We start from the raw sequence: 14,424 nt of genomic DNA, 5'->3' as shown, positions 1-14,424 counted from the left end.
AATTGGTTTACTGCTCTCTCTTCTAATTCTGTGCAAAATACCCCATAGCTGCTGTTTCTGCATCCATTACCTCCTTCCACTGCCTGTGATGTGGATTGAGTTACGTGGGAACTAAGTGGTATTTTACAGGCACATGCAATATTTTTAGGACAACACAGGGACCTCGTTCAGCTGCTAAAATGGGGAATGAACTTTTAATAAGGAACATTTTTCTTTTGGTCAGCTCAGCAATTGGTTTCTGTTAAACACGTGGCACTCCCTCAGCTGTGGCAGGGATCATTCACAGCACTCCTTTCAGTGTGCTGGCAGGAATCACTTCCCATAGCGGAACCACTCAATCAGCTCACCTGGAAAATTACGAGATCTCTGGAGAAATACTCCCAGTTGGTAAAGCAGCAGTGTTTGTGGATTTGATCCTCCACTGCGAAAATGTGGAGAGTGGCAGACAAAGATGCCTCATTCTCTCAGTCCCAGTACAGCCCATGCTCATATCTCCACCCTGCAGGGATCTTGTTACTGGCTTTTGGCCACCTTGCCGCCCCCAGACCCCCTGGTGATACACGGCTGCCATCCACCCCCAGGGATGCTGGCACGGGAGGCTGCAGAGCTGCTTTGCTGACCATGGGTCCATCTCTAGCTTGTGACTTAGTGCTGCCAGGGCCACCTTTGGTTGTTTTTAGTTGACCTTGCATTCATTATTCCCATGTAGGGGCAAGGTTGGAGGAAATGTCTAGATCTTGTAACTCAGCAAGTGTCTGTAACAGGCAGCAGCACCACCTCATGCCATAGATATGTGTGCCTGTACCACATTTCATCATCTTTCTCCTTTGGCTGGTATTTCACTGTGATGGATGGTTCCTTGGGAGGAGATGTCAGAGGGAAATGTCAGGCAGCATCCTAAATCACCAGTCTTGCACATTGCTCTGCATGTTTTTCAAGTTATTTTAAAGTTCCTTTGTTAAAGGCACACCTCTCCAGGGACTACTGCTAATATATTTTTTAAAAGGAAGTAATAGGTTTGAATGTCTTGAACTCACGCTTTTGCTTCACCCCTCTTTTACCAAGTGCGAGTCAGTACTGTGGTTTTGTTCTTCCAAAGTATGAACTGTGCAAGCAGTTGCATTCGCGATTGATCTGACATCAATAAACAAAACAGTTGAGGTCTTTCAGAGTTTTAGCACTGCTGCTCTCCCTTACCATGTCTGAGCCAACGTAACAGATGTGTGTACAGAACAGAGGAGTGGAGGCTGGAAATTTTAATGAATTCACATTCTCCCCCACCTGTCTCCTAGCCAGTTCTATGATATAAATTACATCTCTCTCATTTTGTTTAAATGTCTTTTTCTTAATTCTTATTGGCGCACTTTTGCTAATGAAATCCAGTTCTTGGGTCTTTTCCCACAGCCTAGCTGACTTGCACAAACTTTAGAAATAAAGAATGTGACCTTGTGAGTGTCTTTGCTTCCCTAAACCCAAAATAGAAACATACTAGAGCACCAATGTGTTGCTGTACATGTATATGTTGTATTTATTTTAGCTTGCAAAAGAGGAGCAAGTTCCAGAGAAGAGCTCACCTTCAGCTAATAAACAAGGAAAAGAATCTGGAGAGATTCTGGAAAACACAAGAAAAGAGAAGGTGGGTGACACATTGTTGGTGCAGCTTCCACAACAAAATAAGTGAAACCACAGGTTTGGTTGCGCTTTCTCCCAAATGAAATATTAAACCCCAACGGAAAGGCTTGTAAAGGGGTTATAGAAGGGGGTTGTCTAAATTAACTTGCCTTATCTTGACTTCTGCTGTAAGAGAGAGCTTTTCCTGAAGTCTCCAGAACTCTTTTTTTAGTTGCTCTTTGCCCACATACATTGCTTCACATGCACAGCCCTTGGCACTGACAACTCTAAGTAACATAGGCCTGTGAGCTGTGTAACCATGTCCAAAACCAGGACATGTGGTCAGTTAGTGGAGAAGGAGGGAACTAATGATGGAAACTTTTCAGAACACTGGACTTAGATGGACTGTGGATAGTAGCCTCTTCTGATTGTCTCAGTTTTTAATTAAATAATGTCTTTACAGCACCCCTACTGCAGCATCACAGTCGGGGACAGCAATGTCCTTGGAATTCCTCCAGCTTCATATCTGTAGGGTCACGGGCTGATGGTCAGATATGGAAGCTATTGATATCAGTTGCTGTAGAAAACTGATCTCCTGGCAAGAACAGTGTCAACTCCCAGAGTTTTCGTGCTGTTTTAGGATTCTAGGAGGGGAAGTGTGGGAATGGCCAAACAGGAGGAGAATACAGATTATTAATAGATTATGTGCACATGATGAGTCTGGGAGTTGAAATCTAAGCTGCAAGTACGTCTTCAAAGTAACATATACCTTATAATTTCAATACGTCTGAAGTCCAGTATTAGCGTCTGAGTCCTATAAGTCTATAACTGCACGGATGAGGTATTTAAAATTATAAGCCTTGGAGTATAACTGCAAAACTGATTTTTCTCAAGGTCTAGGCCAGTCTCCACCAACACAGTCCCTGGCAGAGGGCTCTTGCTGGTGGAAGGCAATAAGTACAGAAGGTAGTAGCAATGTTTTCTCAGTCACCGTAAGAATTTAAAGGACCCAGTTCAGCAAAGTGAAAGCCACAGTGGCTAGACTGGGGCTCAGTATATTCTCATTGTGCTGCCTATTTCTTGCTACCCTGAGCTGGAGGTAGAGGAAGGGGAGAGATTAGTTTCCTTGGGGATCACATAATGGAGTCAGTTGCATAATAAAGTATAAGAGATTGTGCCTTGTTCTACTGCTTACAGAAAAGTAAGAAGCAGAAGATTGGAGAGACTGTAATCCCCAAGGGAGTTACAGCATCTACACAAAGTGAAGTTTATGTGATAATTAAAAAGAGATTGGTTGTCCTTTTACATAAGGTTTAAAATCACAACACCAAAGCGTATTGTTCTTTGAAATTAAAATACAAAAGGGGGGTCGGCAAGGCCAAGTCAAGTTCTTCCTGGTTACTGATGTTCAAGGCCCGTTTTTTAACTATGATGATCTGTAATCACTGATCTCTCAAATGTTTTACATCTTCATGACAGGACCGAGACTGGGAGAGTGGAAGTGAGATAGAAGGTGAGACCTGGTATCCTGCTAACATGGAAGAATTAGTGACAGTAGATGAAGTGGGAGAAGATGATTTAATTATGGAGCCTGATATAACTGAGCTTGAAGAAATAGTACCAGTTGATCAAAAAAATAAAACTGCTTCAGAAATGTGTGCCTGTATGTCAACCATGTTAGAACTGAAAAACGATCACAGCCACTTAACCAGGAGTGAAGACAAATTTACCCATAAACCTTTAGAAACAAACCTCAGATCAGCAAAGGGCAGTGTAGCTTCTAGCGGCTGTCAGGATGATGATGAGGATGATGATAATGATGATGCTGTAACTGAAGCATCAAGCCTAAATCTGGACCCTGAGCAGAAGCCAGAGGAATTGCAAGAAGACCAATCTGCTAAGGAGTCTGATCCCCAGCAGAAGGAAGGAAAAATTGATAAGAGTTCTGACACTCGTTCAGAGCCCGAAGATCACCATATACCTTCTGTTCATCTGAAAGAAGAGACACTCCAGCTCCCTGATACATTTATAGATGATTACAAACAGATGGGATCACAAGGAGCTGAGAGCAGAGAAGTTATGGAAATGCTTGTTAAAAACGCTAGTGAAGAAACAAGACACGGAAGCCAAGAGTGTCCGGAGGCCAAGGGTAACTACTGTTGTTTTCTTTTTTCCTTTTCAGCCCACAGAGAGCCTTGCATGTTTTCTCTGACAGTAGACTGAAATTTATTGCTAACAAGACTAAATGTTGCTAATAGTATCAAGACTTGTCCTTGGAGCAGCTCAGTAAAAGAACTCCAGTGCCTTTCGCCAAGCTAAACCATTAGAGGCTCTTAGCTGAATAGTGTAAAGGAAATATGATAAGCAGCTTGCAAGCTTTCTGAAAGGCATAAGCTGCTATAATTGTCATGTCAAGGTTCACATGAGTTTAGCTTGAACTCTTTCAGTGCCCTGCTAAATTTATTTTGAATTGTCAATGAAATGAGTGACAGTCTCTGAAGGTCAACAGAAAAGTATCTGTAATGTCTGGCTGGCTCCTGGACAAGGTGAGTATTCTTATACACTGTACTGAAGCGTTAGGAACATGGAAATCACCTGCAGATCGTTACTTCTCAATCCCTCTTCACTCAAATACGTGCTTTTTGTCAGGGCTTGCCTTATTATCTCCTGTTATCAACTGCATGCTGCCTTTAATATAACTGATAGGATATGCTGTGAGGTAATGCAAATAAATGTAATCTTAGCTGCCTATTAATATTTTAGCTGCCTGGCAAAAAGAGATCTTGAGTGTCTGAAAGTGAGTTCAGTTCCTCACCACACTTTTAAATGAAAGTTGAGTGAATAGGCTGTGTGTAGTGAGGTGAAGTGGAAAACAACGTAGAGCATGTTGGCCTGGTCTTTTTTGTTGCTACCACAACCCATGTGATGCAGAAGGATTTGTGAAAAGAAGTTGCTGGAAGATTTTTGAGGGTGCAATTTTCCACCAGAAAATGCTGGAACATTTAATGTGTATGTCTGATTCTGAACTAACTTATTGCTCCAGGACAGATATGAAACTTGCTTAGTTTTCAATATCTACCTGTTTGGCCTGAAGACACCTTGCCAGGCTTTGCATATTAGGAGATGATGCTGCCATGCAAACTCCCTGGGACTGGGGATGGCAAGGCCGTCTCCCCTGGGCTGCCCACTTCACAGACAGCTGACGAAAGAGTTGTGTATCCCAAGAGCATAGTTACTTCAGTGTTTTCAGCATCTCAGCTTCCAACATGCCAGCATGGAGCCTGGAAGCTCCAAGGGAGCTTCTGCTTCCTGCATTTTGTGCCACAGACTTGATATCTGGAATCTGCAGTGCAAGGCTCTAGGCTCTCTGCAAATGCAGTTGCCAGCTCAGAAGCCCAGAAATCAACTTAAGTGGCGCTTAAGTTGTCGCAAAGGCCCTGGGTGTCTTAAAAACAGCCAACTGAAGCTTGTGGGTTTTACAGGATCTCTGCTGCTGATTTGGAAACCTGGGATGGGCTAAAGTTAACTTGAAAGTTGACCAGTCAGGATGGTGTATTATTTTCTTTCAAATAATGTAATAGATGTGCTTAAAACAATGAAGAAAAATTCATTCTCATAGCCAGAAATTGCAGGTCTTTGAACTACAGACTTGAAAGGCAGGAAGGGTTTCGTTTGGGCAAAAATATGTTTGTTTTATGAGAAAATGTATCCCTTATCTAGGTGAAATTTGCAATGCAACAGAAATTTTGTCAGGGGAAGGGAACTAGTTTTTTGATGTGGGAACTGAAGATTAGGAATCAGACCAGTTTGTCAGTAATTCTGTTGCTCTGTGATAATAAATTTCTCTTTTCTGAACTAAAAATTCACATGTTGGGAAGGGAGAGCATCTGTTCTTTTGACTGGCTTTATCTGCCTCAGCAAATCAATCCACTGTTTCCCACACCTTGAATCTCCCACTTGTGCCCATTAATGTCAGTTGGCAGGGCCCAACCATCCCATCCCTACTGGCCAGGAACCAAAGTCTTCAAGTGGCCAAGAGCCATAAAGGAGAACCTGTCCCTTGGAGACCTGAGGTTGGGAGAAGAGTGGCTGCAGGGAGAAGATGATAATGATGCTGCAGGGTCCTACAAAAAGCAGATTTGCATAACACACCCAGCTCTTTAGGCTGTTGGGGGATTTGCTCTCAAGAGGTCCTGCTGGCCCTCACTTTTTCAGCAGCCCCTGTGTTAGCTAACGTATGTTATAGATCTATTTAGAGATTAAAATATGAAAAGAAAAAATAGAATGAACATGAAATTAGAAATAGAAAAGTAGTCTACTGGGAGAAATAGGGTGATTGCACAGCGTAGTAAGGCTGTTGGAGTTGCACTGAGTAGGCCCCTGATTTGAATGGAAAAGCATTTTTTGCAGGTTTTACTTCATTTATAGATCCACCCAGAAAGTGTTCCCAAGAACTTTACAAATGCCTCTTTAAACTAATAAACTGTTTTCATTCAATACATTTATTCATTTGTTAAGCAAATTCTAGGTACCTGGAAATGCGATCTCTGGAATACCCGGAGGTAGAATCTAAAGGAAGGCACTCACCACCAGGCTGGGAACAAGAGGACGTCTTCACCGAACTCAGCATTCCCCTGGGTACGTTCGGACGTCCTCAGCCTGCGATGCCGCCCACTGCAATACCTCGAGCTTACAACAAGATGTCACTTTAAGGCTACTTGCTGTATTTATTTTTCAGAACAGATGTGAGGCTAGTAGAAGGAACAGAGGAGTTGCTGTTGAAAGAAATGGGCTTTTGGTTATAGATCATTGCTAGTTTCATTTCAGATGAATGGCAAAAATGTAGCTGTAAATGTTGCTGAGGAGATGAAATAAATTTCCTTGGACTATATGTGAAATGTATGTGAAAAACACTTTGTAATTTAAAAGACTTTGTCATAAAAGTATTGCTTATACTTTCAGTATAAGCAAAAGTATTGGTTTTACTTTGTAAACACCTATAATGAGTAAAACACATGGAAGAACTACATCCTAAAGAGCAATCCATGTAACTCAAGCGTGGAACTTACTGCTAATAAGTACTATCACTACTGTGTGAGGTTGCACAGGGAATTTTTCAGTCAATATTATGCATGAGAAGGTACATTTTTAAATATGTATAATCTCTGAGGGAGAGGTGGAAGATGTATTTCCAATGCACAGGATTTTAAACTGTAGCTCAGTATTGCAGTATTAGGGAAATCAGAGAAGTAAATCCATGGTTCAGCCTTCATATCTATGTCATTTAACTAAACAGCAACTTTTTTCTTTGAAAGCAAGTTTATTGCGGCAGGGAAGGGTTTCAAGTGACATTTTAATGTAATTCAGAATTTCTCAACAGGTGTGGAATTTGTGGTCCCTAGAACTGGATTTTACTGCAAGCTCTGTGGACTCTTCTACACAAATGAAGAGACAGCAAAGACAAGTCACTGCAGAAGTACTGTTCACTACAAAAATCTTCAGGTAAAAACGCACTTGAAACTAGCTAATAACTAGCTCATGGGGTGGATTGTGCATAAGATAGATGATGCTACAAAAAATTAGTTTTTATTCTGTGGACGGAATTCAGACTAAGTGAAATTTAGATAAGCAAAACATTTCAGTAGTTCCAAATATTAGCACGCTAATTTCTTACTCCCAGATCCTTGAAATCAACTTCTGGATCATAAATAAAATGGGACCAGGTGATAATTTTGTCTTCTCATCTATATTTTATTCTTGTCAGTAGCACAGCATGCAACTCAGATCTTTAATTCTCTCTTCTTGAGGGTGCCAGACATTTCTATCACTGGGAGCAAGCCCAGCAGCAGCCTTTCTTATTTCTTTATTTCAGGAGCACTAAGCATGCCACTTGTTTAATAATGTCACCAGACTTATTTTTGCATTAGCGTGAATTTCTGCAGCGTTTCAGCATGCAGTTATTTGTGATGCACGGGACCTCCAAGACGTTTCCTGGGACCCACTGACATCTTCTCCCTGTGCTACAGAACAGTGCAGTGGTTCAGCCACACAGAACACCAATGTTGAATCATTTCTATAAGGATAAGGAGAAGCTTGTATGGTTTCCATAAGAACACACCATATCAGCACTTGATAGCAGCACACCAAAGCCATGAGTGCTTGCAGTTCAATCAAAAGGCCTCACCTGATTTCTTTTCAGATGCAGAGTTAATAGCATCAGTCATGACAGCATGAGCATTGCCTGCCCTGTGCTGAGGACTCCTCAGAGGGGACTGACTTCCCTCTCATCTCCTTGAGTCCCTGCCTGTGTGCAGGGTGTGTACACTGTGCAAGACACTTTTGTTGACATTCACCTACTCTTAGCAAAAGGCATGAAAGAGCAAGGCTGCTCCTTCTTTCTCCGTTTCTTCTGCCCATAGTAAACACTGCAGCTCTGCTTCTCTTCTCAAGTAGTAGCTATCTTTCCCCAGCTGGCAAGTAAGCATTGGCTTTGCTGGTGACGCTCAGAGTCAAATCATTTCTCTGGGAGAATTTTCTTCTTGACTTTCCTGAAGTTATGTGGGTGTAATCATACAAAGGCCTCTGGCTTTCAGAGACTGTGCCTGCAGAGCTGTGATGCTTGCTAGTAATGGATCCTCCAAGTGGAAGCTTGAAAAACAGGTGCCCAGTTTGCATGTCTGTTTTTTTGCTTCACACAAAAGAATCCAGAAGGATCCACCAAAGGTGATACCACTCAATGTAGTCTGTGTATCCCGTGCGAGTCTGTCCCAAAGAAACTCATACTAAAGCAGAGATTGTAACTCCAGTCCCTGCCCGTGGCAACTGGTCCCATGGGAAGAAGAGGTATTTTTTTCATTCTCTAAGTTATTTTGTTAAAGTCAGGAAAAAAGATCCAACTAAAACTGAGTCAGTGTGAAAAAACCTCTTTTTTTCTTCTCCTTAAGACATTTCCCATGAGCACTGTGGTAGATATCTAACACTGACTAGAGATAAAAGAACGAAGGCCAGAAAAGCTGTTGAAATTAAATCTGTCAAATATGGTAATGAAAACAGACTGTTCTGTCGAGCTGTACCTCTTATCTAACTAAATGGAGGATGTAAATGTCTCATCCAACTCTTGCCCACTCAAATGGAAACTCAGCGTATTTTAAATAATTGTTCCATATTACTAGAACACTTTTAGTTGCAATTATGCTCATTTATGCACTCTGCAAGAAATGTCAGTCTTCTCCTATGATGATGCAATTTAGTGAGTGTATCCACTGACATAAGGAGTACAGAGTCTCATTTTTACTGTCTGTGAAGCTACAGGACTGCTGCTGCAGACTGTCTTTCTGTTTTCTCACCTACATGACAAATACCATTGTCCAATGACAACAACATTGTCCCAAATGCTCTCATGGCTATGAGTCATTTATAGTTTTTTCACTATTTGCCATCTTTCATGTGATCTCTTTGGAGCCACATCCAAAATATACATTTGGTGTTTGGATTTGAATGCAAACCTAAACAGTTTGGTTACAAGTTTACTTCCAAAAGCCTTGCTTAGGTGATGGGAATTTTGTCTTGAAGTAAAAATAATCAACTTCATCTGAGTATGGTGCCTCTTAAAGAGCAGCAATCACTGAAAAAAAATTCAACTGTTTCTTTGTAAACCTTGCAAAATTCTTGTAATTTTCTATTCTCTTCAGCTTAATACATTATTTTTCCCAGGTGGTATTTGTATTTACAGACCCACTGCATTTTCCACATCCAAAAAAATCCGTCATTTGGCCATCCCTCCCACCACTACCACAAAAATCTGTCAGATTAATCTGGTGTAAGCTACCTTGGCAACCTGCTGCAGCATTTTACCCCATTTTCCACTGTCTTTCTGCAGTATTCATCAAAACTTATATTTCAATGGAAAAATACTTTTCCCTGTCATTCTGCTGTAAATTGACCTGAATGTCTGGTCTGTGAACTTCATAACTGATGTTTGTGTTACTCATGATAGCTGATATCAGCTCAATGTGGTGACTAAACCTCAGTTCTATTTTGGTGGGTAATCATTAAAAACCAGAAATGCCTGGGTTATCTGATCCCATGCCAAGCGTTAGCGATTTATTACAGTTCGTGGTGTACAGATCACTTCTCCCAACCATTATGAACCCTATATCTCTGTATACTACTGTAACATTTACTCTGGCTTTCTGCCACATGGAATTTTGTACCCAGGGATCAAGATTGAGAGTTATGTAATTTCCACAACCAAGTCTCTATGTTCAGAGCCTCACTGACCACATCTGTGTTTTTAAATCACACTGTGTACTTAAAGCACCAAAAAGTCTATCTTAGTGAAACACAATAAATGTAAATACTCTAATCAGACTGCTAAACTGTGTTAATTACTACTGAATTTCTTTACTCAGTGGAGTTAGTTCCTGCCCTATAGCATATGGGGGTAGAGAGTTTGCGAGGATAAAAGGTGAGGTCTAGTTACACAAACTGATGGGGAGTCATGGTCCTCCTGGTTCTGTCACCAGCTTCTCTTGTGGCACAGATTAAATCACTGAACTTTTGAGGCTTTCCATGTATTAAGCTAGTTTGCCAGACACAGCTATATTTTCTGGCTTGAATTTTCACCAAAATGAGGCTTTTATGTATTTTCTACCTTTTTGAATTGCTGGGAGAGTGTAAGAGCTCTGAAAAGGCATAAAGCATCCCATGTCAAATATTTTCAGTTTTGGTAATGATGCTTTGTTTTTCATGTGATTGCAGAAGTATCTATCCCAGCTTGCAGAAGAGAGTCTGAAAATGAAGGAAGAAGGCAGCCCTCTGCCGCAGGACGACACTGGCATTGTTCCTCACTTCGCAAAGAAAAAACTATGATGCAGATGAACTGGAGGAGCTACAAGGAGTGAATGCTGATACCTTATTTTTTTTTTTTTTATTTCTATGATATAACTGTCAATTTGCACTGTACAGAGGAGGGGAAATAAAGAGCATGTTCCATGCATCTATGCCCAGAGTGCCATTAAAAACCAAAATGCCTGAAACTGTTTCCCACGGTGAAGCAATGCTGGCATATCTGTAAGAAGTGGAGCAATTCTTTCTCACACTCTGCATGCTGGGAGTGGTTCCTAGATTAAATCAGAATTCTCAGGGATTCCTAAAGTTTTAATTCTGATGTGACACATCAGGTCGGGCAGAGTATTTAGAAGCACTCAGCATCCTCCAGTGGACGCTGGAAGGAAAGGAGATGTGACTATAAATAGGCTTTAATATTGCTTTAAATATCTTCAGCCATTTTGCTCATTGCCCCAGTGAGAAGTAGGATTTGCATCAGACATCTAAAGCCACTGTGCTAAAACTAGTCAGTAGATGGCATGATACAAACCCCAGCAGCATCCACCTCCATGTGTCCTAGAGCTTGGTGAAATGATAAGTGTTTGTGTTGTTAAGCACTGACTGTGTTGTACGAACGCAGAGGGAGCCACAGTCTGTCCCAGGGACCTTATAGCCTGAATCCAGCACAGCGAGAGCAATTCAGACATGTGCTGACAGACAGCCAACCTGCTCTGGTTTTCAGCATTTTCCATGGTGTGATCAGGATGTTCTCCAGGTACCGTTGTGTTTGAAGCTCTTCTTTTTGATAATTTTAAAGGGTGCCAACTTTGAGTCTTACAGACTTGAAACTCTCATGAGAGACTTTTTAAAGTGCCATGGACCATGTCTCTTTTGGACGTTTTCTTCAAGATCTTTGCTTTTAGGGTCTTTTTGTTTTCCTTCAAGCTTGCTTTTCCTCAGCTTGGCAATGTTGAATTTTCCTGGTTTTCATGGAAAGATGCCAGACTTTTAATATTGTTCTTGTATTTTATTTCCCTGAATTTTTTAGGGCAAATACAACAACTGATGGCTCACAGACTGCTGCACTGAGAACACAGGATGCACCAGCAGCTCTGGCATTATTATGAGCTATTGTTTCTGCAGAGTTGTTGCTCAGTATTTTGCAGAGTCCCTTTGAAATGCACGGCACAAGTTTCTGGTTTATTTCAATAGGGCTTTGTGCAGTAAAGTGAATACATAGTCAAACCGTTGCCAGGATTGATCCTGGAGTTATGCTTTTATAAATACCCCATGCAATCTAGATAGATGAGGATTTGCAGATGTATTTCCATTTTTATCTGACTCTAATATTCATCACAGTATTTTCTGTAAAAATTGCTGGTGCTGGATGTCCTGTTTAGATTTGTGCAGAGGAAATAGTTTCCCAGAAGGTTCTAGCCATGCCTAAGAATGACATGGATGTAGCAAAATATTGCAGAGTGACTAAACTGCCAAAACTCTTTCCACCAAAGTATTTGTTCCATTATGCTTGTGCCAGCAGCAATGCTTGTTCTCTGAAGTACCCTGTAGCCAGAGGTGCCTGGTGTTGTTGCCTGAAGCCCTTGTTCCTTTTCATGGCCTGTGCTTTCCACTCATTTTTTACCAGAGGTGCGTTCGGACTTCATATTTGGAATTCTAGCTTCTCACAAGTTGACCGATTCATTGCATCCCAGATTCAGACATGGCCTATCCAAAAGACAAGGGGAAATGAAAAACATTACAGCCGAAATCCTCCTTTGTCCAGACTTGAAGTATGTTAATAATTGGGTCCATCTGTCATTTAAAACAGCTTTTGTTGTTGTTGTTTTTCCCTATGGAAAAAAAATAACAATATTGCAAACCAGGTATTTTTCCTTCAAGGTTTGGGGTTTTCTTTGACTGTTTGTTTTTCACATTGCACTGAAATTTGAGCACAGGGCTCTTCTGGCAAGAGCTTGTATTGCAAGCTGTAAAAATATGAAAATGGCAGTAAAGATTGTGAAATTGTCTTCTAAAGCACAGCTCTTAAGCTGGTAATGTATCATCTGAATATGAAGTTCCCTTCATGCCCTTCAGCACAATCCGAGCACAAGGGAAGGAAATCACTACAAATGCAAGCATCAAATCTTTGATGCTAACCCTGCTATCAAACTGGGGCTCTCACCGGCCTAATGGGAGCTTGTTAAACCATGTGGTTAAGCTTAATTGGATGTGAGACATAGCTGACTGTATATCAAAGTCATATGCCTCCAGCAAACTCTATCCCCAGATAACCTCAAATGAGAAAAGTATCACTGTTATTATTCTTTATTTGTATTGCAGTAGAAGCTACAGGTCCACTGTCTTTATTATAGGCATGGCACAAATCCACAACAAAGACTTTCCCAGGCCAAAGAGCTTTAAATCAGACTTTCCAAAAACAGACAACAGGTGGATACAGGCAGGCAGGGAAATCAGTAGGTAACCATGAGATTTTGACTGGCAGCAGAAGAATAATTAAAATGAGTGTTTACCCAGGGGCCTATTTTTGGATTTACGGGAGGTGATTCAAACTACTTTCTACCTTCTCTGGTTCTGAACCAGGTTCACTCCCATTATACACAGCTTGCATATTTAACCTCCTTTTTTTTTTTTCCTGGCCAGTTGCATTAGACATGCAAAATCCCTTATTGAGAGAGTGGGCCTTGGCATCCTTCAGTCCCCGATCGCTTAAGTTCCAGTCTCCATCCAGGGCTCCAAAAGCTGGAGTCCTGTCTTAGGCTCACCAGGAACTGCCCTGGCTCCAGGTACCTTGTTTGGGTCACAGGGACAGGCCGTTGCTTGCCACGGAGGAAGGAGGAGGCTCCAGATGGCATCTCTGCCCTGTGAGTTTCCTCTTCTGGAGGGTGATGACTCAGGTGAGTGATGCAGGTGCAGTGCCCAGCCCCACAGACGTGATCAGACCCAGACATTTGGAGAGGTGGTTTGGACACCCCATCCCTTTGGGCTCTGTCCTGACAAAACAGCAATCTGCAAAATCCTGGGTACGGCCAAACACGCAATTCCCCTTTTGAGAAGGTCTTTTCTTCCTGTAAGGCTCAACATTTGAAAGCTGTTAAATGCAATCCCAAGTCTCAACTAGCTCCTGACAATCCCTGTGATCAGTTTTCAGCCTGATGCACTTTGAGAACGCAGAGATAATCTCCTTCCCTCTCCAACAGCCCATCATGCAATGCTGACCGGCACTCAACTCCTCAACTTCTCTCTACTACCTATTCTGCTGAGGAAGAAGGCCACTCTAGGCAGCCGCTTACCTTTCTCAGCTTGTGTAAAAATGTGTTCTTTCTTTTGGTTTATTATATTTAAAATCTTGACTTCTTTTTTAGCTGGCATAATTCATCATCACTATAACCCACGCTGTTTATTAATACATATATATATATAGCACAAAGCAGGCTCAGGTCTAGCCAAACAAATATTGATATTTAAAAGGAGCTTCCTTAATATATTCAAACCATTTCAACACATCTCAACCAAAGATTGCACTTTTTGAATAGGGACTATGTTTTTCATCTTTGTGAGATCTGTATTGATCTCAAATAGTCTTTAATGTCAATTTGAAACTTACTTGCTTTAAAGTAAAAAACAAAAAAATTAAACATTTGCCCCATAAGGTGAGACAAAGTTTCATATTGGCTTAAACACTAAATTAGTGTTAGGCTGGTTATATTCAGGGTTTTTCTATTCTCTAAGGATTAAGGCTGTGATTTGTTGAATTATACTTGAACTGGACCAGATGTACTATTTATTGAGCTTATATATTCTTGTTAATTTAAGTTTTGGCTTGTAAACAAATTGAATTTGTTAGTACTTGTTTAATTATGTAGGAACTGTCACCAATATTAACTGATCTGTGTAACTGATTGCAAAGTGTTTCAATTTGTGTTTCTTAAAAGGAAATATTTTAATAAAGAGAATCATAAAGCA

At 41.1% G+C, this 14,424-nt stretch overlaps 1 protein-coding gene across 4 annotated transcripts in view; it reads left to right on the top strand.

The window, feature by feature from the left end:
• Positions 1 to 14,424, top strand: part of RBM20 (RNA binding motif protein 20) — a 106,308-nt gene extending 91,884 nt beyond the window's left edge. For all 4 annotated transcript variants that reach the window (XM_065067029.1, XM_065067027.1, XM_065067030.1 and 1 more), the window contains exons 10-14: positions 1,538 to 1,636; positions 3,091 to 3,760; positions 6,130 to 6,249; positions 6,992 to 7,113; positions 10,372 to 14,424. In XM_065067029.1, coding sequence (XP_064923101.1) covers positions 1,538 to 1,636; positions 3,091 to 3,760; positions 6,130 to 6,249; positions 6,992 to 7,113; positions 10,372 to 10,482 — 1,122 coding nt within the window. In that variant the 3' untranslated portion in view covers positions 10,483 to 14,424. The remainder of the gene's footprint in view (positions 1 to 1,537; positions 1,637 to 3,090; positions 3,761 to 6,129; positions 6,250 to 6,991; positions 7,114 to 10,371) is intronic.

The sequence above is a fragment of the Columba livia genome, chromosome 6 (genome assembly GCF_036013475.1).
Source record: "Columba livia isolate bColLiv1 breed racing homer chromosome 6, bColLiv1.pat.W.v2, whole genome shotgun sequence".
Taxonomy (NCBI): Eukaryota; Metazoa; Chordata; class Aves; order Columbiformes; family Columbidae; genus Columba; species Columba livia.
Note: the sequence above shows the minus strand (reverse complement) of the source record. Positions and strands in the feature narration are given on the sequence as shown.